The sequence below is a fragment of the Apiospora phragmitis genome, assembly GCF_038363925.1.
Source record: "Apiospora phragmitis strain CBS 135458 chromosome Unknown utg000007l:2111988.0-4706623.0:1.0-2598199.0, whole genome shotgun sequence".
In the NCBI taxonomy this organism is placed as follows: Eukaryota; Fungi; Ascomycota; class Sordariomycetes; order Amphisphaeriales; family Apiosporaceae; genus Apiospora; species Apiospora phragmitis.
The window spans coordinates 2,025,142-2,048,810 of NW_027117406.1; the positions used below are offsets into that span (position 1 = coordinate 2,025,142).

The 23,669-nt window shown below is 52.0% G+C and overlaps 8 protein-coding genes across 8 annotated transcripts; 4 read left to right on the plus strand and 4 right to left on the minus strand.

Annotated features, from left to right (window-relative positions):
• Positions 1-2,988: 2,988 nt before the first annotated feature.
• PG994_008219 (P-loop containing nucleoside triphosphate hydrolase) lies at positions 2,989-3,990 on the plus strand (the record flags this gene model as incomplete). Its single annotated transcript, XM_066859628.1, has 4 exons — positions 2,989-3,091; positions 3,146-3,349; positions 3,413-3,685; positions 3,782-3,990. The coding sequence occupies 4 exons, from the start codon at positions 2,989-2,991 to the stop codon at positions 3,988-3,990; spliced, it is 789 nt and encodes a 262-aa protein (XP_066715115.1).
• A 475-nt stretch (positions 3,991-4,465) lies between these two features.
• PG994_008220 (uncharacterized protein) lies at positions 4,466-5,217 on the minus strand (the record flags this gene model as incomplete). Its single annotated transcript, XM_066859629.1, has 2 exons — positions 4,466-4,886; positions 5,093-5,217. The coding sequence occupies 2 exons, from the start codon at positions 5,215-5,217 to the stop codon at positions 4,466-4,468; spliced, it is 546 nt and encodes a 181-aa protein (XP_066715116.1).
• Positions 5,218-6,299: 1,082 nt separating this feature from the next.
• On the minus strand, positions 6,300-6,998 carry PG994_008221 (uncharacterized protein; the record flags this gene model as incomplete). The annotated part of the gene is made up of 2 exons (XM_066859630.1): positions 6,300-6,597; positions 6,814-6,998. The coding sequence occupies 2 exons, from the start codon at positions 6,996-6,998 to the stop codon at positions 6,300-6,302; spliced, it is 483 nt and encodes a 160-aa protein (XP_066715117.1).
• A 2,479-nt stretch (positions 6,999-9,477) lies between these two features.
• PG994_008222 (uncharacterized protein) lies at positions 9,478-10,650 on the minus strand (the record flags this gene model as incomplete). Its single annotated transcript, XM_066859631.1, has 1 exon — positions 9,478-10,650. The coding sequence occupies one exon, from the start codon at positions 10,648-10,650 to the stop codon at positions 9,478-9,480; it is 1,173 nt and encodes a 390-aa protein (XP_066715118.1).
• A 2,180-nt stretch (positions 10,651-12,830) lies between these two features.
• On the plus strand, positions 12,831-13,642 carry PG994_008223 (uncharacterized protein; the record flags this gene model as incomplete). The annotated part of the gene is made up of 2 exons (XM_066859632.1): positions 12,831-12,973; positions 13,018-13,642. The coding sequence occupies 2 exons, from the start codon at positions 12,831-12,833 to the stop codon at positions 13,640-13,642; spliced, it is 768 nt and encodes a 255-aa protein (XP_066715119.1).
• A 725-nt stretch (positions 13,643-14,367) lies between these two features.
• On the plus strand, positions 14,368-15,302 carry PG994_008224 (uncharacterized protein; the record flags this gene model as incomplete). The annotated part of the gene is made up of 2 exons (XM_066859633.1): positions 14,368-14,370; positions 14,571-15,302. 2 exons carry the CDS (start codon positions 14,368-14,370, stop codon positions 15,300-15,302), a joined length of 735 nt encoding a protein of 244 aa, XP_066715120.1.
• Positions 15,303-16,860: 1,558 nt separating this feature from the next.
• On the plus strand, positions 16,861-17,235 carry PG994_008225 (uncharacterized protein; the record flags this gene model as incomplete). Its single annotated transcript, XM_066859634.1, has 1 exon — positions 16,861-17,235. The coding sequence occupies one exon, from the start codon at positions 16,861-16,863 to the stop codon at positions 17,233-17,235; it is 375 nt and encodes a 124-aa protein (XP_066715121.1).
• Positions 17,236-17,716: 481 nt separating this feature from the next.
• PG994_008226 (Alpha/Beta hydrolase protein) lies at positions 17,717-22,557 on the minus strand (the record flags this gene model as incomplete). Its single annotated transcript, XM_066859635.1, has 13 exons — positions 17,717-18,031; positions 18,424-18,575; positions 18,692-18,778; positions 18,852-18,949; positions 18,996-19,144; positions 19,219-19,550; positions 19,615-19,691; positions 19,748-19,825; positions 19,955-20,594; positions 20,924-20,990; positions 21,436-21,514; positions 21,573-22,082; positions 22,136-22,557. The coding sequence occupies 13 exons, from the start codon at positions 22,555-22,557 to the stop codon at positions 17,717-17,719; spliced, it is 3,006 nt and encodes a 1,001-aa protein (XP_066715122.1).
• Between the last annotated feature and the right edge of the window lie 1,112 nt (positions 22,558-23,669).

Here is a 23,669-nt window from a genome sequence, read left to right on the forward strand (position 1 = left end):
GCTTCGGATAAACTCTCGATAACTCGTTCGTAGTTTGCACTGGCCTGTAGGGAGGTCAGCCCAAAACATAGTGTGGGGGCGTTTTAGAAGATATGCCGTTTCTTGTTACTTTTAATATGACATTCAAGGTCCCCGTGAAGATCGAAATATACTCATTGCCTTCCGGAAGAATCTTAAGGAGTGATTTGTGCGAGTCGATACCCCGGCACAACCTGCGGAACTGGTGTAAAGTCTTTCCGCGTCGTGTGTCTTGGCGCCGGTTCTGCCATTCGTTTTGTATTCGTTTGACGACTTCTAGGACTCCTTCGATAGTCGGTTCATAAGAACGCAGATCAAGTCTATCATCTCGTGAGCAGCCGTCATAGAAGGCAGCCCACTTCTTTTTCAAGTTTGATGATTCAATACTTAGGATCTTCTCAATCGGGTCACTGTCTACGTTAGCTATCCTTCATATTGGGCAGCGCATCTTCCTACCCATCTGCATTATCTTCGTCGCGTTTCTCAAAAAACCGTCGCCAAGGGTCTATGTCGCGGATTTGCCCCCTATCATGGGCCAAAACCTGAGTCAGCGGATAGGCGGCATCGTCTTCTGTGATTCTCTCTTCGACATCGAAGCTGTACACTATAACGTGCCTGATTAGCGGACGGCAAACTTGAGACTGCAAATCATAATTTCCTTTGAAAGCGTAAACACGGGATATCGGCGGGTTCCAAGGCTTGCAAGATAGAACAGGACATTATATCACAAAGAAGTCTTTCGCTCCTTCCAGGCCGACCTGGTATTTTGTTGTATCCCGAAACGAAGTGAGGAAAAGGGGAAAAAAGAAGAAGAAGAAGGCTTACTTCGTACGATCCTTCGAGAAGTATGAATATCGTACAAGTCACCCATCGTGTTGTTATGCCTTGTTCAATTCAGCAAGCACCATCAGCTTGGAGATACTGTGCACAAGTGAGTCTATATTATGGCCTTCGAATGTAGGAGGGGTAGTTGAGTACGGAACAATTCGCGGTAGTGCGCGCACGACAACTTGCTGACACAGCCCGCTCATTCTTGCCTTTTTCAACCTCGAGTATGCTACGTCAGCTCACTCAGGTGTGGCGGCTAAATGTTACCGGCATAAAGCCCCAATCAGAATAATGGATGTGTGGAAACTCTACCGCATTATCCTATCCATCAACAATCCTATGACGATGAATGCTGACATTGCAGCACGCTAAGGTAGGTTAGATTGGGGTGACACCGAGGCAGACAGTATTAATTACATGAAATGAGGGGTCCCAGCCCCAGCTATGCATGTCATTTTGAATCAGCAAAGTCTAGGCACTTCTTTCTGAACCAACTCTCACTTGGAAGTTGGTGAAACTCAGAGGTCCAGATTCGCATTGTCTGCAACAACAGACGCAGCTGTAACACTTCATGGAGTTTGGCCCTTACACGCTGGAAGCTCAGTCATGATGTCAACCATGGTGCCTTCTTCATCCGATGGCAATCAGGGGACAGCGGCAGCCCCAACGCAGTCAACTAAGCCAGCTGCCTCCCAAACAAACCAATCCACCGCAGACCACAAAGTCCGAATAGGGTACCGTACAGAGTACCGCGATGCGAGAACCGACGAAGTGATCAAAGAGGAACCCTCCGACGTGCCTCCGACGGACTCAAATACCGAACAAACCCTGGGACTAGTCTTCGACGTCGTGAAGACGTACAGGTACACCCCGAGGACGGACAACAAAAATAGCGACTGGGCTATTCACAGTGGAGCGGTACCAACATTTGCCATCAGGCTATATTCACCTGCTATAATCAATGCATTGAGAGCCGTCGTCCAATACTATCCAGGCCAGGATCTTAGCGGCGAAATCACCATCAACTCTCCCTACTGTATTCTTGTTCATCATTACGACGAGTTGCAGGAGTATGCAAGAGAGCGCCAAGATAAGCCCCCGGAGTCCTTGTGCATAGGAGACCGCTTTGTGGCTGAGCATATGAAGGCACTAATCCAGTTTCTGGATGAAACAGCCATGAAAGGCGTCAGAGCTGAGATGGAAAGAAACGCAAGAGGTTATTACTCATTTTTCTCATGCTTGGGTGGCACACAAACCAGGCAGGACCATGATTTGCCGGTACAGGAGCCAGAGCAGATGGCTACCAGGAATCATCAGGTCAGTTGCAGGCGGGACGTTTGCATACCCGCCCACAGAATGGAAGGTTTCCTTTTGGAGGCTGAAATACGATGGACGGTTCCTTTCGCGGGTAGGGTACGTTTCGAGTATCTCCCTCTTTGATGGAGAGTTGAGCTTCAAGGAAACCACACGGAAGATACTCGATACTGCGACATTGGAGGGCAGTGAAGATCCTGTTGTCCAAGAATTAAAAGACTGGGGCCGTAAGTACTGTCGGCTTCTACAGAAGCAGTGCATGCACCATGCTGGACGGAGTACGAAGCTCCCTTACCAACAGGTAGGTTTCCCAGAGCGCCCGACTCGCACATGAAGACTGAAAAATCCAGATCGATGGACTAGTAATGGCAGATGCTCAACTTGCCGTATCCATTAATCCCCCAAGCGGAATAATAGATCAGAGTGACCTACGCAAAGGGGGTTGGCGCTGTCTCTGCTCCGTCTGTGAGTCAGCTCGAGTTGGTGGCGGCGAAAGCGAGTTTGCGACTGCTTTTGAGGGTTACGATGCAATCGGCTCAGCCAAATGGGAGGAAGACAAGATGACATCACATCAGTATCTCCTCTGTCCCTCTGTAGTTCGGGTATTTGTTTTTCGGACGAGGTCTTGGGGTAATGAAGGCCCTGTCCCTGGACTGTATACTAAAGTGGAAAACCTAACAGCGAGACAGAGAAAGTTCACGTCCAAAACCTCTCAGATCCGGAATTCGACGAGACTATGGTCAACAACCTGATCATAGAAGAGAAAAGAAGCGCACACTGACATCTCTTGCGAAAAGTTTTGCACGTAGAAACAAGGCAGAGGAGACGATGCCTAGACCTATGTGGAGCGCCGACTTTGTCATGGGTAAAGGCTCAGGATTGACGTTTCTGCTCCATGGGAAGCCGGGCGTCGGGAAGACCCTCACAGCCGGTATGTTCGAGTTGAAAGTCCCTGACCCCCAAATCATCTGACTTAAGTTCCCAGAATGCATAGCGGCCTTCACGAAGCGGCCTCTGATGATTCTGACATCTAGCGATATTGGCACTGATGCTAAGGACGTGGAAAAGAACCTGACCGAGCATTTCAGGAACGCGAAAAGCTGGGGCGCCGTGCTACTCATAGATGAAGCAGATGTATTCATGGAACGGCGCTCCACGGCCGACTTGACGCGTAACAGCCTAGTCGCCGGTCAGTTGGGGCCATCCATCCACCCACTATCCATGATCGCGAATGACTAACCAGGCTTTGCAGGCTTTCTGAGAGCTCTCGAGTACTACGAGGGCATCCTGTTCCTGACCACCAACCGAGTGGGGTCGTTCGACGACGCCTTCATCTCCCGCGTCCATGTCCAGCTGTACTACCCCGAGTTCACCGACCACCAGCGGCAGAAGGTCTGGCAAACCTTCATCGACAAGCTCGAGCGCGACCGCAAGGGCTACATGCGGCTTAACATGGCGTCCAAGGAGTACATTGAGCAGATTAACAAGAGCAACCTGAAGTGGAACGGGCGAGAGATCAGGAACGGTACGTTGGCGCGCCCCAGCTCACTCACTCACTCAGTCCGTGGCGGCAGCGGTATTACTTTGTCTGTGTGCTAACTCTTGTCAAACTTCTCCCCAGCATTCCAAACGGCCGTCTCGTTGGCCGAGTACGATGCGGAGAAAGATGCCGAAGGGACCATCCTGGTGACCGACCAGCACTTGCGCGCGGTGGTGGAGCTCTCGAAGGACTTCAAGGACTACTTGCAGGAGCTGCATAGTGGCGATGAGGACAAGCGAGCACAAGGGCGAGCTGAGCGCCTAGACAGCTTCAAGGCAGACAAGAACTAGGACGGGCGGATTGCCGAGGGACTGGGCGTTACGAGAGAGATATCGGCTGGGATCAGGTAAGAAAGGTTTCTTATTACGGAGTACTCTCCTCTCATACTTTCATTGCAAATCCAGACAAGCTAGCACCCATGCCTGCCTTTCCATTACTGTGCTTGCCTTTTTCGCCTATATTATTACATGTCTATATATATGTACATTTGGGACCGGTCCCATCATCATCCAACGGAAAAATTTCGGGTTTGCCAATAACTGAATTGGACAGTATTTGTTGGGTATCTTAAAATGGAGACAACTGATGTTGTCACGTGATGGTGCGCACCTACTCATCTTCTTTCTCTTTTGCGATGGCGGCTACCCGATGCCGTCATTGCCTAGTCCCGCTACGTAGGTCATCTTCATTGCTGCTTCCCCCCGTCAAGATGTCAAGCCACCACAGAATCCACCTCCTCTCCCCCACACTTTATTTCTTCCTCTCTCAGCCGCTGCCCTTATGCTGGAACGCACAGGGCCCGTAGCCGCCCGTGTCCCCCTTCTTGCCGCCCTTCTTCTCGATCGAGACCTGGGGGTACCCTTTCGGGCAGGTGTCGTCCTTGCTGCCGCCGGGGTAGTCGTACATTATGTTGCACATGCCGCCGATGTAGCCCCAGCCGTTGCAGTGCTGGTCCGCGCTGTCGGCGAGCGCGAAGCACTGCTTGCAGCAGTCGGCGGCGTCGTCGGCCGTCGGGTAGGCGATCTGGAGCGGGGCGCCGGGCACGTAGACGGCGACGTTGCTGACGCTGTCGGCGAAGGTGGAAGGGTCGCAGTCGCCGCCCGTGGGCTTCGGCTTGTCCGTGGACGTCGGCGAGGCCGTGGCGGTGCCGGTCTGGGTAGCAGTCGCAGTAGGGGAAGAGGAGTCGCTGCAATCTCAATGTCAGTAAAAGAAAAGATCGATGAGAAAGCCATGGGAAGAAAGTGAGCGGAGCGTTAAGTCGAGGGTTTTGCTTGCTCGGAGTTATCACCATGATTGCCCGCCAAGGTCCGCGGGAGCAGCACACCCAGCAGCGTGAAGGTGATGATGCAGCAGACGATGAGGATGCCGATGATGACGTAGAAGCGGCGGTACTGGGTGACGTGGGCGCGGGCGCGGGCGTACCACACGTTCTTGACGGCGCGGAAGCCCGAGGGCTGCGCCTGCGAGGCGCCGCCTAGCTCGTAGAAGCTGTCTGTGGTTTGCCAGTTGGGCGCCATTCTGGGAGAGGCCGGGGCGAGCTTTTGTGATTTTCAATTTTGGGCGTATTCATTCATTCGTCGATCGGGAAAAAAGTCAAGATCGATCGATCGCACCTCAGAAAACAAAATTGTTGTTTTTCTTCGAGGATATGGCGGTGGGTGGTTTGGTTACCTCCAGGCGACCAGGCGGCGAGAGGTGAGGTGAGTTTCCCCTCCTGTCCTGGGAGGATGAATGAATGATGTCCCACGTTACGATGGCGGTTGCGGGCTTACTTCGGGTCGCGCAACTGCAGCGCGGGCGGCAGAAAAAGGTAACAAACAAAAAAAAGAGTAGAAGAAGAGACAGTATGACGGAATTTGAGGTGCGTGACGGTTGCTGACTTTGTCTGCAAGGTAACAATCATCAAGTCTTGGGTTGGTTGGGCTTTGGTGTTTTCCCAATATCCGGAGTGGATGATGTGTGAGAGTGGGTGTGGATAGGGGCGTACATAAGTACCGCCCACCCGCCGCTCCAATGTAATTGTGAAGATGGGCATCAACTTTGTTCAGCTGATGTGCAAAGCGTTTGCTACTGACTCTCCCAATGCACTCAATGGCACTTTCAAAGGCCGCCGACTTGGGAAGGATCGCTTAATTAGTCCCCACGCGGTTTTGTCATGGATGGATCCAGGGTCTGGGTCTTGTTGGATTTCGTATTTCGGTAGCTCCCCCATTCTTTCTGTCATTCAGTGCACTAACGTCAACCCTGTCGACTGCAAACGAACGAACTCACCTTTTCAATCATCTTTCTTCCGACTTCACTTTAATTTCACAACCTTTTCAACATTCCTATTCGGTTTCCTTGGCATCAGAGTCATTCAAACTCCATGCTATGGTCGTCAATCAAGCGGTTGGGCGAGTCCCCAGTAGCTGCATGTCTGCATCGTCGCAATGGCAATGACGGGAATTAGCAAGTCGTCCATACGCAACACAAGTCAAAAATGATACTGATGCAGTACGCCATCTCGCTCAATCAGAAGGGTCTCACCAATTTACTCCTCATCCACTCGTTAAATTCCCGAACTCCAAAACGGCCGCAAAGGTCAAGACTTTCCTCCCAACTAACGAAAAGTCATCCGCGCACCAGTGAACATGCTCAGAACCACCATCGCCAGCGGACGCACGACAAGGGCGCCACCAGTCGGCGGCGTGACCGATGCGGCCGTATTCGGGGTGTCAGTCGGCACGTCGGAAGCCTTGTGGATGAGCGGGACGGCGGCCACGGTGGTCATGACGGCCATGTTGGCGATCTCCGAGGGATTGTACACGCTGGACAGCGCATAGGTGCTGTAGGGCTCGAAGGTGCTGCCCGGCCCATCTTCCGTGACGTCCGACCAGAACCGGGTGGTGACGGTGGAGCTGATGACGATAGTCACAGGCTGGACATGCATCCCCCAAAGAGGCCCCCCATCGATGGAAAGCCAGGGACGCGACCGACGAGAAGCAAGCACTGCCTGGTCTGTTCACGTAGCCGCTGAGGAAAAGAAGACTGGTCAGCTTGAGAGTTTCTCTTTTCAAGCATGCTGTTGTTTCTGTTGGGGGTACAGTGAAGAGAATATTTAAATTCTGGCTCACCTGGGGCAGCAGAAAGCGAAGGTCTCCTCAGGCGCCATGATCTGGCGATACAACTCCAGCAGCGGTCCTGGGCCGACGTACTCCGGGGTGTTCACCTCCTCCCATATGTCGCCCGCCATCGACCCTGTCCCGTTCCACACTCCCGGTGTCCCCGCCACACCGGGTGCAGGTGTTGCGCGGGCCATGATACCGGCCGTGGTCCATCCCGAGGGGCATGGCACACCCGGGGGAGAAAATAGCTGGCAATGCCGACATTTGGCACGATGTTGCTATGCAGGGCATTCACTTTGCTGGCGCTGGGGAAGCAGCCAGTAATCCGCAGTAGAGGTAGTGGTGGCGCATTCTACCATTTTGCCGACGGGTAGCTAAGATTCGCCGCTGAGATAGATTGCCTGCCCGTCGGTGGCTGTGGCGCATGAAGAAGCGGCGGTGAAAGTGGTCGTAAGTGGGCCATAGTTCACGGCCGTGTAGCTGAAGTATTCCGTTGCAGTGGGCATGGTGAGGACCGGGGATCGTTGCGATCCACTGGAGCTGTAGCCACCTGGCGATCGCAATCTTTCATCTGAGCCATTATGGTGAAAAAGGGCGAGCGTCGGGTCTTCTTAAGTACTTGCTGAAATTGGCAACAACTATTCGAGTCGGTCGATCAAATTTCCGGCATGGTTTGATATTTTTGGCAATATCCTAGGCGCTATCTCGCTTACGGCAACTTGGCGAGTCCTTTTCTGTTCAAAGGGCCTTCTCCCTTGACTTCTGCCTTGACTCCCAATTTGGGGATGGTCCCCACGGGCTCGGCTCCGTAAGCGGAGCCACGACCGGGGTCCCAGCCGGATCCCGGCAATCTGGATCACCTATGTTCTTTCCTCCTTTCGGTTCAATACAAAGATGAGTCATCCGGTAAGCAGAAACCATAAGGCCTTGGTTGCAGAACAAGCACGATGTGAGCGAGAAGTCGGACGGGTATCGTGATCCGCAGATGCAGCTAACCACGATCAATCCACATGCTATTTACATCGGGGCGCGCGTCAAAGCTTCGTAGTATCATGCCCTGAAATCCAGTACTGACCCTAGACATGCACTCTGTGTCCTAAAACAAGCGAGTGAGCAAATCTTTCCCTTGCCAGTTTCCTAGGCCTTGTTATCAGAAAGCCGGATATGCTCTAGCGACATGTTATACTCTTGGTGCTGCGGAAACGGCAGATCTGTTGACTCTTCTTGTACCATCTTGTCAATTCTCGATAGGGCTGGGCCCGCGCCGCATCATGTCGTCAAACGTCAAAATGAGTTGGAGTGAGGAGCAGTTAGAATGACGCACCAGGGATACCCATATCCTGCATACAGCGCCCGCCATGCTGAGGAAGACAGCGCTGAGGCTTGAGGGGCATCGTCTGCTGGACCAGAGAGCGGCTATCCTAATCGATGTTGAGGTTCAAGGTTCGGCGTCCAAGCGCGACAACCTCAGCTAGCACGAAGAGAATCTTCGAGACAAGTTGTGTTATTTCAAGCAGCAAAGTACTTGCCGCCGCCTGTTGCAGCGATGGATTCTCTGATGTCTAGCGACGCGTATCTGGTGCCACGGTAAGCAATGATCCTCATTGGATTGATCAGTCGCAACTCGAATCAGTGACGGAACAATAGAAGACCAACCATGAGATGGCAGGAATGGAAGTAGGCAAAGTTTTGGGTATGCTCTCTTGGAAGGTGGGATCTCACGTGTTCCAAAAATTTACGGGCTAATTACCCCTATCTGGCCTACCTTGCAGAAAACCTTCAATAGAGGTACCATATCAAGAACTCAAACATTCCGCATAACGCAAAATGATATGACATAGCTTTAGATTAACTTGCTCTCTCATCCGAGATCCGTTAAAACTAAATAGGGTAGTACACTTTCTCACTGTCTACGCTAGTATATGTGTTGTTGCGAGTTGCCGATGTGCCCTTTTGGAGAAGTTCAATTGCTATGCTGCACTTCCGCATGGCCTCTTTAGATAACATGTCAACTGCCAGCATTATAAGCTGTAAGTTTTCCTTGAACTAGAGGAGTCCCGTATGTTAATATTTCCTATTATGAACTTTGGCATGTGCTTTGGACTCAGCCCCGGTTGCTCAAGTTGCTTGCCATGGCATTTTGGCTTTGGTAAGGTAAGTTACTTTTAATTTCCTAGCATCTAGGTGTAGAGACACGGGGCTGTGGAGAGCGGCACCTAAGCTGAGAGGATAGCCCCCAAAGATACGATGACAGCAAGCCCTCACTGCCTAAGTTGTGCCGACCGGTAGAAGTGGGCAGGCATTATGCTGATGCATTCCCAGTTGGGTCCGTTCTATGTCGCTCTCCCAGAAATGTAAGGGTTGGAATTTTGGCTGAAGTCACAGTACTTTAGTAGAGTATGTCAAGATAAATCACTTAGGTTAAAATAATATCAAAGAGACTTGCGTTTCATTACATACGGTGTTAATTTGATAAATCGATATCTCATATATTCCTCCAGCTCCTATTAAGATTACTAGGGTGAATGTTACGTGGAATTTGGTTAGATATAGCATTACCTTCAACAACACGCACGCGGTAAGTTTCAATGGCGAACTACTACTTACCTACCTCGCCGACTTACCTCGCCGAATGGCATAAATAGCACTCGGTCCAGATTGCTACTTATGCCCTCAATAATCCACAGGGAAGCCGGATAGCTTTGCGACCTGGCCTATGCCCAATGGTGGGCAGTCTGCGGGACAACCGGTCTGCTTGTGCCAGCTTCCCTGGTACTTCTTCATGTTATCGTGGATGGCCTCGATATCGATATCCTTACCCACATGGTACCAGGTGGTGAAGTGCACCCAGTGGCACATGCCGGACGCCGCCGTATCGCATTCCTGCCAAGCAAACTCGAAGTCCATGCTGCAGTTGTGACAGCCGTGGACTCGACTGATCATAAGCTCCCTGTAGGGGCTCGTTAGCATCTGAGTTTTATTGCCATGGCGGTTGCCGTCGGCGTCGTCCCACACATGGCGAATGAAGCTAGCACCCATGTCGAACACACCCTGGTTGAGCTTCCCAAGATGAAACGTCCGGTAGGTGCACGTGCCTGCGCAGCACTCTCTGTCTCGATCGGGCCAGTCCTCCTCAGACGTTATCAGCTCGGACTGACGCCATCGGGCAAACAAACCTTGGCCGGGCACCCAGTTCATCTTCCATTGAGTTCGTCCCATCGGGATCACTTCACCTTCACCTTCACCGACTACACCGATCCGCTCTTCGAAATGGTCCAACCCGGCCGCCTCTAGGAGAGGGGCCGTGTGCCGTCGTCGCTGGGACCAGACGGCAAACGCATAGACAATGAGCGGGTGCCATTTCTCGGGGCGATTGTCTAGCCCGTAGAGGATTGGGAAGCTGTAGTCATCGAATCCTCTATGAACCAGGGACGCACACGGAAATCCTTTTGCAGCTGTGTCCAGACACCGCAAGGGCGAATGGATGATGGAGCACCAGGGGCAGGCAACGTGGCCGGTCGCTTTGGCGGCCTCCTCTGCTTGCTTGACATAGTGGAATGGCAAACGACCGTCGGGGCCTATCATCTTGGGCAGAGGCAACGGCGGCTCCAGCCACACAAACCCGTCCATGACAGGGAGCACGTAGTCGTACATGGCCTGGCTGGAAGATGCGAGCTTGGACTGCTCATCCATGGTCAGGTGGTTGACCATTTCATCGAAGAGTTCTCTTGGTAGTTTCAACAAGCGGTCAAAAGTTGAGTTCTCTTTAATAGGTTCCTGTAGTACAGAACGGATCTGATCGGCCGCATCATGCAACTCTATAGGCTGTCCGTTGGCGTCCTCCATGACGAATTGTCTCTTGTTCTGCAACGAAGAAGCTGTTCTTAAGTCAAAGGATGATAGAAGTGGCTCCGATGAGTTTCTTGAAGTATAGACTTCAGGAATACTATCTCTTATCCAAAAGCGTTAGTGCCGTTCTCTTTATACCCTCCCCCGGATTTCTTCCCAGAACACAACACCTTTGTCTGGATCCCCACCAAGCTTTTACTGAATGAGTTACGTCACAAAGTCATTGCTAGGCAACAAAGGGGTTGTTAGGGAATCCGAGTCCAGCATGCCGCCATCCTTCAGGGTATAGCCTACTGATATGGATTTGACCAATAAGTAGTTTAGTAGCGATGAATAATGAATGGAAATAATTTAATAAACTTTGATTTCTCCTCATCTCAGGTGATGATTACTTGGTTAATTAACCACAGTAGTAACCTCTGTCCTTCAAACGGCGAACAAGCATTTCTTCCCTCCGTATCCCACACACGTATGACTCTAAGCTGGGAAATCTTGCTTAAAATCAACGCGTTGTAGGCACATACGTGCATGTTTGCTTGCTTATCTGTATTTCCTATCCAGGACCCAATCATAAAGGGCTTGTGCTCTTTTCTCCGTATATAGATGCCAACTTCTGGCCAAGTTCAGCATTCCAAGTGGTCTCTAGCTGTAAGTCGCTCACTTGCTTACACGTTACTGGCTTGATTTATCCTTTCTGTGTTCTGTATCAAACGTGGTGAAATCGACCTCTGGTGCAGATTTTTTGGCTCAGTTAATATGTGTATACCTACCCTGTTTCTTATAAGTCTTTCGTCTTTCGTCTCTGGCTGCTGGCTCGGTAGTCTGGACCGATTCTGAAAAGTAACATGGCATGCTGTCGACGGGATTATGGTCCAGAGTCCGAACGGGCAGTGAAGTGGCCCTTGTGTGGGTGCTGTCAAGGCACCAACGACTAGAAAAGATGTTTGGAATCCGAACGAGACCATGGAGGCTTGGGTAGACTGCCCTGCATGTCTCAACGCCCTCTTTTTGTCAATCGGAAAAGTCCAGGTCCATATGATCATATCCATCCCTCGCATTTATGCGGCTCCCGTCCTTGGTCCAACATTCGTTCCCTTTACCTTGATAATCTATACGATGTCGGCAGGGCAAGGTGTAACGTTCAACCCTGAATTGCTCTCCTAATTACACGATTTCCCCCGCAGCAGCCGGAGGTTGACATATATGGTGCCAATGGGCCGGTTCGATTCAGCTCGGAGACATTTTCTATCGTATTAGACTGTGATAAAAGATTTCATCTGCTTATTAATAACAAGAATATCTAAACTAATCTTATAGGATTATGGAACTTACTTATAACCTCTCTATATCACACTCTATTGGAATTTAATAATTACGTTTCCGTTGCAGATCTGTTGGGAGAGCTGATACCACCTCGAAATTGAACGGTGGCCGAAAAGTCAAGACAATGTGACTCTCCATTATTGTTATCGACTGTCATCTCAATAACCTATTGTTCCTGTTGTATGCACTTCTCAATGCGCCATTTGTTCTATTGTATCAACGTCTCAATGTGCCTTTATCCCATAATGCTCTATAAAAACCCTTGACACGCGAAACTGTTACGGTTACCTGGTCATAACAAAGTCCTTGTCAATTCCAACCCCTTCTGTACGCAGAACCTCGGACGACAATACACATACACCCTGGCAGTATTCAGCAAGCATTTGGTTTCGTGAGGCTCGCACATTGTCCCAGTAGGAAAGGGTAACCTTCGCCTTTTTATCTATCCTGGTCCGCCTCGTTCTTGGACAAGGTATCCCTCACAATTCCTACGACATGGCTCCCCAAAGTAATCTCGACCTCGCCAACGCCGAGATTGAACGAGTAATGAAGGTGAACGCTCAGCTAATGCTACAACTTGCCGCTTTTCACGAATAAGTCCACCGAAGAAATAAACATAGCACATCGCCTTCAAGGTTCCAGAACAGCTAGCAGCACTCCTAGCGGCAGACCAAGCAATGTTTCGAGGAAAAGTAGCTCCCTTGCTTCAAAAAAAAAACAGCTACATTCCCTCTAAAATCATATCTTCGCCCTACAACTGCTTGGGCCAACCGTACGAGCCTACCAGAGCAAGAGGTGGAAGAGAAGTCTCCGGCGCAGCTGCGTACATCTAATTGCAACTACGTGCGCTCGATATGCAGCCTACGTTGTCGTCGCTCAACCGCCTGCCATATTACTACTTCGACGACTATGATGATCAGAGCACCGACAGCAGCGACAACCTCGAGGAGGGCTGGGAATGGGATCGTTCTGACGAACCTGCTCCCGCCCTCCCGGAGTCACCCCTGAGCAGATAAAAGAGCTGTGGGCGCCTGACGACAGTCAAAAACCTCCTGTCGAGGAGCCACTACCACCGCACCTACTAGAGCGTAGCCGACTTGGTGATACGGAGTTCGACAACGAAGCCTCGACGTACGTACGTCAACCAGAGTTCGCCGTGGCCCTGCGCCTCCTGAACGAGGCACTCGATCTCGCCAAGGGAGCCTTCTACGACTACTGCCGACAGCACCAGCCCAACATCTGGCGCACCCGGTTCCCCGGCGAGCCCCACGAGGTGCTCCTGGAACATCCCGAGATCGAGGACCACATCCGCCAGTTGCACAACGCCGCCGTGACCGGCCTGGAGTACCTACACATCAACTCCGCGCTGCGCCGTGTCAAGCATATGCGGAACACGGTCTGCCACTTCCGGCCGGGCTGGGTCAAGGAATACGACCGCTTGATACGCTACGCCCAGGGCGTTGCGGTCGCGGTCGAGGACGAGCCGAGGGCGTTCAGGCTTCGGGCCATGCGGGACGAGTTACGAGCCGCGGCGGCGGAGACGCTGGAGATCGAACAGCTGGGGTTCGCGTCCATCAGCCCTTGCCCCCGCCAATGGAAACCCCATCACGAGTTGTTCCTCGGGGATCTGGTCGCCAACGAATATGCACCGGAGTACGAGCCTTGACCAGCTGTTCTCCTTGCTGTCGAGGCGTGGGTATGGCAACGACGAAGACTCGGTCTAAACCACCCACCCTTGGAAGGCGAAGTAGATTTAAAGGGGCTCTTCGACGAATCATCTGACAGTTCTCTATAGTATAGATGTGTACAGCACTTTACTTATATTAATCGTTCTTACGTATAGAACTAAACTCCAAGTGCCTTGTTTACTTTTACAAGTCTCACATCTTGCCGTCGTTTAGAAAGGCGGTAAACCACACGATCACATCAGGCCTCGTACAGAAGTCATTCGAGTCTGAGCAATCGAACAAACAAACCCATTATCTATCAATACTAGAGCCAATAGGTTGAAAATGCGTGTCTTCTCAAACTTTGTGATTCGGTACTGAGCTTCTCAGTACACTTGTAACCCACTATTTGGGCTGGCCCAGCTTATGTCTTTGCTAATAACGAAACAACATGTGCCCTAATTGTGACAATAGTACTATTGTCGAGTGATGGATAAGCAAAAGTATCTGTTTACTCCACTACTGCAGGATACTCGGCCTGCTAAGGTTACTTCCTTATTTCGTCGAAACAACTCGGATACACCAACCGTCTTCATTCTTTTTTATAAACGCATATTCATGTTTCGTCTTAACCAGTTAACCTGAAACATAAGCATCACAAGAACACTTCAGTTTTGCTAAGGATTCCCATTTTCTTCTCATCACCCTCTCCCGCGCAAACAAGATGGTTTGCTACATTTCTTCAGCTGCCCACCAACTGGGACCCACACATGATACGAAGAACACAGCTATATGCTCGACACCGCATCCTCTATTGAGAAGAGACTGCCAAAGATACTGTCGAAGAAACGGCGTGAACCAAGCGAGGAAAGCTCCACCCCTGAGGCCTATTCCCCGCCACCAATAGATTGAAGGGACCCTCACCAGAGGCCTGTCGTTTACGGCGCTCCAGAGGGTACGCCTGCCCCCATAGTAGAGAACCAAACCTTGGAGGAGATAACGCGGTTGGAAGTCCCCATCTGGAAGAACCAAGCGTCAAAGTTCGTAAAGATCCCGTCCGCCTTCGGCTGGTATCTTGTGACCCAAGCGCATGACATTGCCAGAGGGGCCTTTCGCGGCTTCTGCGAGACGCATGTATCCGCGCTTTACCGAAGCGAGTTCCCCGGCGGCGACCACGAAGTGCACCTCGAATACACCGAGATCGAGTATTTCCTCCAATGGCCTATTGCCCCCAAAGGTAGTTTTTACTCCGACGACTACGTGGCTAGTGCTCTGAAGAAGACAAGATGTCTTCGAAATGCATGTAGCCATTTCCAGGGCCAGAACTTGAACGCCTCTGACTTCGATAGGTACGTTAAGTACGCACAAACCCTCGCCGTGGCGGTGGACGATGCGCCGAGAGCGGCCAGAGCCCGGGCGTTACGCGAAGAGCTGGGGCAGGTGGCAGCCGAGACATACGATGAGATTGAGTCTCTAGGCTGCTGCTCAATTCTATATGTCCAACGTGAGTGGGAGATCCACCACGGACTATACCTAGAAAGAGTCTCTCGCTCAAGTGAAGATTCTTGGATTAAGGATGAAGAATACGCACTCTGGCCTTTAATTACACTGGCTGCTGAGGCACATAGGTTGCAGCAGGAAAGCATTAGCGACGATTAATCCGTCGTGGATGAAAACGAAGATACTTCATATGACGAGTAACAGACTTCATACGAGGAAGAAGAAGCGTCGGGGGAAGCAGGCGGCTATTCAGGATAAGGAATAAGTTTGGATAATAATATCAACACCGGCAATGATTCCCTCAATCAAGTAGGCAGGTCAGCGTGCCATGAAGTCTACAGCTCCGAGCACCTCATCGAGCGCGAAGGAGGCGACTCGACAGTTTAAGAGAAATCATGAATAAGAAGGGGAGCAAAATTGTGTTGCCAGAAGCTCCGTAGCATGCTCGCCCGTGGTTAGGGGAGCGCGTATTCACGGTGATCTAGAGGCGGGCAGCCTTATTCAAAAATATCTGCGCACCTTTCTCCCACTGCTGTTCAGAAATGGCCCGCCGGCCACAAGCGCTCTCTCGGCTGATGCGCGAGTACAAATTTCGCCTTTGCTGAGTTCGCTGTGACTCGGCAGCGGGTCTCCGTACGAGTGTTGGCCGCCTTCTGTGTCGCTTTTGCTGCGCTTTACATGAGCCAAAGGAGCTTCAGTAACCTATAGGAAATGTGACAAGAGCGTGATGGTCAAGTCATAGATTTTGTGCATACCACTATAAGAAAAACTCCCGCCCCAAAGCTGCTAACAGCATTTTTACTAAGTTAATTCCTACACAAGACCTTTTTCCTTCTGTTCATCCCAACAGCTTTTTTGGTTTCATCGTAAACATTTCCACGCTATCCACAAACACAACATAAATACAGTGGTATGCAACCCAGCGTATTCCTCCCGCCTTTCGATCAACGAAAGACCTACTTCATCTTATCGCCAAGATGTCGCCTCACCATGTGGCACGTGGGAAGGAAAACGAGCGCCTCTTGAAAGAGGTTGCGAAGCTCAAGCTCGAGAACAGCATTCTCAGACGCCAATCTAGACCAAGCGCATCGCGTAGCTTCTCTCAACCGAAGAAAACCCCAGAAGCCGCAGTGAAATCGTACCTCCGGCCCACTGTCGCCTCCTCGAGACGGGAAACGACCTGGGAGGACGAGCCACCCCCTACTAAGCTCGGCATAACATATGCCCCTACCCACTACTACATGCGACACACTGTGTCATGTCATAAAGCGGGATTAGACCCGAAAATGTTTGTCGTCTCGGCTGTCTAACTTCTATCCTGGGGCTCAGAGGAGGCAACGGTGATTAACGACCGTCAGAGCGAAATCGGAGTGTTCGGAATCTTCGGATGATAAGCCGGAAGAGGAGCCAAAACCTGCTCCTGTGTCAGCCCGGAAAGTTGAGATGCTGAAAGAACAGACGCGGCTTCTGGATTACAGCTGGAAGAACGCCGCAGCATCTCACGTGGTAATCCCCTCTACTATTGCCCACCGACTTCTGTCCAAAGCGATCTTGGAAGCCAAGGGAGCTTTCCCTGACTTCTGCAAAAGCCGCCTACCACGACTGTGGAGATACGGGTTCCCCGGTGGACCGCAGGAAGTATGTTTCGAGTACGTCTGGAACGAGCGCTATTGTGCATTCTTCAACGTATCGGGCGTGCCAATTTGGAGCATCCTGGATGGAAGTCAGACTTCTGCGAAACGAGCTCTGTCACTTCTCAGTCGGCTTGAGCGCCGCCGACTACGACAGGAAGATCAAACACGCGCAGGCGGTCGCCGTGGAGCTTCTTGACGCCCCGAGAGCTATCAGGCTCCGGGCTCTACGCGATGATTTGAGAGTTGCCGCCTCGGAGGCTCTTGAGAGAATCGAAACCTTGGGCTGCGCGTCAATCGTCCACGTTGCACACTACTGGGAACCCGAGCACGAAGTCTTCTTTCGGGGATTTTACAACTACATGCCCAGAGATCTCCATCTCACAATCGATGGGATCCAGTTCTCGCCTGCCGTAGGGCTGGCCGTGCGGGCCTGGAGATGGCAGAAGGCAGTGTATTGAAGCGACTACGAGTTTCTCGTAGATAACGAGGGCGTCAACTCAGAAGACAACTCAGAGGAAAACTCAGAAGACAACGAGGAGGACCACGGGGAGGACCACGGGGAGGACAGCGAGGAGGACAGCGAGGAAGATAACTCGTTGAATTAAGAATGAAGTTCAAACCAGCCAGAGTAATCAGACCTGCCCAGTGGATACGAAGAAAATAGATCGACTGTTAGGGAAAAGGAGTGGAAAACAACTTGGTTCCTTAAAAAAAGAGTGAACAAGAAGAAAAGTGAAGCCATGTTGCCGCTAGTTTTAATGATATGCATGCGCGCGACTCGGTCACCAGCTCTGCCACTGTCGACTTCAACTTGAGGTTCAGAAGCCACCGCTGTAATAGTAGCATCGTAGTCTTCGGCATTATTGTTATAAGGTGACGCCCCCTCTCGCTGGTTTCCCCCTCACTGACCCCTTTGAAAACGTAAAACTAGCTTTATAATTATTTAACGAAATCATCCTCCTTCTCCTTCTTCTCCTCCTCTCTGTCTTCGCCGTCCGAGATGACGTCCCAGATGTCGCTGCGGTTGAAGACGTACGCGAGGCCGATCGAGATTATATTGCCCCAGCTCGTAATGGTCTGGCCCATGTAGTTGATAAAGGAGTCCTGCTTTTCGGCCGTCCAGTTCGAGCCGTCCGTGCTCAATAAGTCTTTGGCGATGGTGGTATTCTGGCCGATTAAGTTCATGGTTGTGTCTTTGATGTTGTCGAAGGCTCTGCTCCCTGCAGCCTGTTTGGCGACGAAGTAGGGCTGACTCTTTAGGAACGAGTTGAAAAAGGGCCCGGCAGCCGAAAGCAAAGGGGTCAGTGTGGGGGGGAGTCAGCGAGAGGGGGTGTCGCCTTATTGTACCAAGCCCGATGGAAAGCCAGACTAGTGACTCGCATTACCCTAAGTGACTGCCTGGCCTGCCACCCCCCCTCCCCCCCAGTTTCCCGTCGACTGTTTGAGAAACCTGGACGTCATTTTTCGAATCTAATATGTTCTCGCTCCATGAAGATCGAGGAGACCAGAAGCACTACCTCATAAAAAGGAGCTTCAGCAACTAAATACACACCCCTTACACCCCCAAGCTGTGACTAGCTTGAGTACATGTCCACTGGCACCAAAGATCGCCGAAGACCCTTTTATTCCCCCGAACAATCGCTGACATCGAAGGCCGACGCCGGAGCCAACTGTGCAGCCTCGGTGCCATTCCCGAACAAGACCACCGTCTCTCCATCAATACTATGCTTTGGCCATGCCATTCCGTTGCTCGTGGAGGGGTCCTTGGAAGGATCCGTGGCAAAAGCAACCCACATGTCTAGACGAAGAATGGTACGTCAGCGAAGTAGCTCTAGACCGAGATTGACTGCTTGATCGGTGCCCGCCACAACGAATAGAGAGATAGGATCAAAGAGAGAAAATATGGTTACGGACCCTCCATCGCGTAGCTTGTCTGCCATTCCAGCTCGGTCGAGTTTCCGCGGAACTGGTAGTGCGTCCCGAAGATGAGGGGTAGATCCGCTATGAACAGCAGATAGATTAGTCCTTCTTCTTGGTTTGATCCAAACTCGTGGAACCGAAACTCGAGACTCACAGCTGTGCATGGCTCCAAGCCAGTACCGAGGGGTGATGTTGGAGAAGTTGCCGGCGAACAAGTAACGGTACGTCGTGTGGCCGTAGTCGAGACGATCTCTGTTCATCACATTAGCACACAGAGGTTTTTACTGTTTGGGTCTACCGGGGAAAGACCAACTTGAGCTCCTTTCGTAAGCTACAGTCGAAGGGCCCTACTGGGTTGTCGGACGGCATTGGGGGTGGTGTGGTCTGAGTCTTGTTGAAACCACCAAACGCAGCCCCCTCGTTGGAGGTAGTGCCCGTGATCAAAGGCTGTATGGCTCATCGTGTCGGGTCAGTAAAGGTCTCCAAAATCAAAAAATCCTTTCTCTGCTGATTAAACGAACCACTTTGGCCACCAATCCGCGCTCAAGCCTCTCGGTGTAGTTGGAGAAGACGGTAGTGTTATCAACCACTGCGCCGAACATGGGCACCTCCTCGCGGCCCGACTGCAGCAGAGACTGGAGGCGTCGGGCTGGAACTTCCTGCATGCAGGCGAGTTCTTCTTCGGCTTCAAGACCTCCACAGCCGGCGAGCTCCGCGAGTTGCGAGAACGTGTTGATAGTGCTGTCGTCATCCGAGGAGGGGCTAACCCCCACGGTTCCGGAGTTGGCGATGGCACCGGTGATGATGGGGTCCTCGCCATTGGCGTACACGTAGGAAGTGACCAGTCCAGCACCTTGTTGTAGTAGTAATTAGCTAGCGATAGTCAACGAGCTTCCGGGGTTCTAGGGCTTAATTACCTGCACTTTGGCCCCATAAGACCATGCGTTCAGGATCGCCTCCAAAGGCCTCGATGTTATCCCTGGCCCACTCCACCCTTCGTCGGTCGTCAGCTAAAGGGGATTCGGTTCTTTCGTCCAATCTTGTACTCACACCAGCCGCGCGTCAAGAAGCCCTGCATTCTCCATGGCACCCTTGGCACCAGGGAACCCGAAGACGTTGAGTCGATAGCTACCCAACACCATCTAGAATCAGCATACGCATACCTTCAACAACCATCGTGTCACTGGGCACAGCTTTCACCCACTTGAACGTAACCACAATATGCGTCTGCATCCTCTGGACCCACTGGTCCGGCACCTGATAAGGCGCATGCCCCCGCCCTCCTGGAACCCCCCACCACAGACCCAGATGATGACAGGCACCTTCTTCTTCTCCTTCTCCTTCTTCTTCTCCTTCTTCTTCTCCTTCTTCTTCTCCTTCTTCTTCTCCTTCTTCTTCTCCTTCTTCTTCTCCTCCTCCTCCTCCTCCACGACGGGCCTGCTGCCGCGCGGGGCCCAGACGTTGAGGAACAGGCAGTCCTCTCCCTGGGGCTCCTGGTTCTGGAACTCGGGCACGAGCTCCCACCAGAGCCCCGAGTGGTCGCCCCCCTGTTGGAGGCAGACGGTCGGGTACTCGCGCGCATAGCGGTGCAGGCCGTCGTCCGCGGCGGCCAGCGGCGGCAGGAACCGTCGATTACCCACGGGCGCCTGGCCGAACCGAATCCCCCGCCACTGATTAACGTCTGGGGCGCCGCCGGGACTGGAGGAGTCGACGAAGCCGGTGTAGCGCCCGCTCGTGGTGTTGACGGTCAGCTCGGCGTCGTGCTTCTGCACCGTCGCGCCGAGGAGGCCGACGGTGAGGAGGGCTGTGGGGAGCTGCATGTTGCGCGCGCGTGCGGAAATGGGTATATGAAGGAGGAGCCAGAGATACGGTTTCTCAGCAAAGTAGTGTAAAAAAGCTGGAGGGAGGTGGTAACGTTGGCCCTTTAACAAGGGCTGACAGACAGTGCCAAGTACCATATCCGTCGACCTCCCATCTACACAATCATTGAAGAGGGGTTCGTTCCATTATCGCCGTATACGTGCCCTCTATGACGCTGTGCAGTAGCATGCTACTCTATCCAGCAAGAGGCACTTCCGCGAATTGGAGTATGTTCCCCGCGATCTCCCAATTCCAGTCCCGGTCAAGCGAGATTTCGTATGCGGAGTGTCGATTGGCAACGTAGATCCTTGCCCGCTCGGCAACGACGATATTAGCCAGTACAGGGTCACCGGTTGCCGTACTTACCCAGCCCATACTCGATCTTGGCATCACAACGTCGACAAATCTCTCGACCAATAAAGGCCCGTCCAACCTGCAGTGACACATTGTATGGACTTCGAAACTGACTGTGGGCAAGCAAGTGCCGTGAGACTGAAAGCAGACCATGGGTATTTATTATTGACACTATACGACGACTCCCGGAGAATGTCAGACATTGCGGCCTTGCCGTCTGCCGGAAAATCAAACTCAGCGCATACATATCATCGGCTGCATCTTTAGAAAAGATGACTGTCCGATGCTGCGGCCCCAAAATTGTACACATGTTGCACGCGTCTGCATACTCATCCACAACCACCGTCCTCTACCTGCTCCCAGTATTGTACTCCAATTTACTGACATAGCCCCAATGACGAAGCTAACTCTTCGATAGAATAATATCAGTCATGAATATGGCTAATCCATAAGTCAATCTGCGCATTGCCTTTCTCGGCTGGGATATTTGGACAGGTATTCGAAAATTGTGCCTCCACACGTACGACATCACCGGGCTTATACTTATTCTGGCAGTGCCACCAGGCACTTGTCAGTGCGTTAATGACGTCAAGGGCCGAGATCCTGCCGCGCGGTCAGTAATGGTTCTATAGCTCTGCAGAGAACCCGAGCCTCTACTTACTGAGCACCGTCCGTACTGCCATCAGGGCGTGCCAGAGAGACACTGCATGTGCTGCTGCGAAGCAACTCGTTGTACATGCCTGCAGGGCCCCAGTCGCTTACGTTCCAATACCCTGGCGTGGAAAGGAGAACCCCCTGCAGACGTTCGCAGTCGCTCCATAGTGGCGATTCGTCGTGGGTTAGGCAGTTGGATGTTCCCTGGCTGCACAACGCTTCATGGGTGGGTGTACCATTCCAGTCATCGGTGAATAGTTTGAGTGGCTTGGCGGCCTCTGAGCGCTTCGTGATACCCTTGTTACGTGAAGATTTGATCGGGGGCATGGGGGGCGGGGCAGGGGTGCCTACTTGGTCGATAATGGCGATGATGATTTCTCCATCATCCATGCCCGGCCTTGTGTCCGGGCAGTCAGCTGTCCACATTGCACTCACCAGATGTTCACCATTGGGGCCATTGGTACTGCAAACCTGGCTGGAATCCTCAATGAAAGTACAGGTTTCCAGGGTCCCGATTCTGTTGCACGGTTAATAATGGCTCTACTTGTAAAGAGGTACCAGGATTCTTACCGAGTAGGATCCGTCCAGTTAGTGTCGTTACGCGCCACAAAGATCTGACATGTGTTCCACCAGCCCAGCAAGTCATATAAGCCTTGACCGTCCCATTGGGTTATATCCCAATAACCAGGTGTCTCATCAAGGATGTTGATCAACCCCACGCTGAATGTCATCGCGAAATCGCGGGGCAATGAGTCGGAGACTGTTGATGGGGTGTCTTCTTCCGGGGGCATTGAAACATCCTCGCTATGTGTAGCAAGGAGTTCAGATGGTGGTGCAGCGGCCGCCTTGTCATCCGGAACGAAACTTTCATGGAAGTAGACGGTGGTGACGGTACCGTCGCTGCGGGTTACATTGTACTCGACGAAGCCTGGCTTGATCGGCGCAGCGAGGCCAAAGAGGCAGAAGAGAGAAATGATTACGGGGAGAAGCATGATGGGCCAGTCAGGAGATGGTCGGGTGTCCTGCAAGTCGCCTAGGAGTGTTTAGTGAAGGGCGACCTGTCTTGCAAATGCGTACGGGGTCGGTGGGAGACTGAGCAGAGAGAATTGCTTCAGTGGGTGTTGGTTGTCAGGTGAGGTCTGGCAGGAGAATGTGTGATGGGAAGACAATATCAACACTCAAGTCCAGAATTCAAAGAGTGCATTTATTACTTCTGCGGCCATGTGAATACAAGCAGGGACGCAGAGCATGTCTGTCGCAAGTGATGCGTGTTGAGGCAAATGTGATCTTACTCAGGGGTCATGGCAGTTGCTGTGCGTTGGTACTCGAAACCCATCGTTCAATGGAGGCAGGTATGCACCGGGTTGGACGAAATAAGTCATCTTGATAATTTCTATCTATCGACTACGACGCATGGCTCTGCCGTCGCTTCACAGCGCCGCGCCTGCTTATGTTCCGATATGTCTGATCGTGTGGCGGACTGAGCAAGCTGAAAGCATGATGTGCTACTGCAGCTTTCTTCAATTCCATTTTTTCCTGTTGCGGCACCAATATTATATAGTGTAGTAGTGTAAGTCCTACACCATCATCATGATACAAGGGTGCTTGAGCATGTCAGTCAAGATCTCCCAGTTGAGTAAGGAGGTATCACGAAGTATCAATCAATCGACGACGTGCCGTGACGGGACCTGGCGGGGGTTGGTTGTCGTGAAGGTAAAGCCACAGCGAGGCGCACGCACAAGACAAGGGGGCGCCTGCCACATTCGCTGCGTGCCGTGCCGCGCAGTGTGTTCCCCAAGCAGTTATGTACCATCCCTCGATGAAGCATGCAGTCACCCAAATGAGGACCCTGGGGGAACACACGGCCAGTACTGTCGTAGCGGCAATGGCGTAACACAGATTGGTTGCTTTCACCCGGCAGTCTCATTCCCGATGATCGACAGTTTTTCGCCTGGGGGGGGGGAGGGGGGGGGGGGCTTTCTGCATGCTGTTGCTTTTCGGATCTGCCTGCCAAGGAGGGGAACGCACTCGCAGGGGGGGTCGTAGAGGGAACTTGTGGGACGCACCGGGAAATACAATTGATGGAAGGAAGGATTCAGACAGA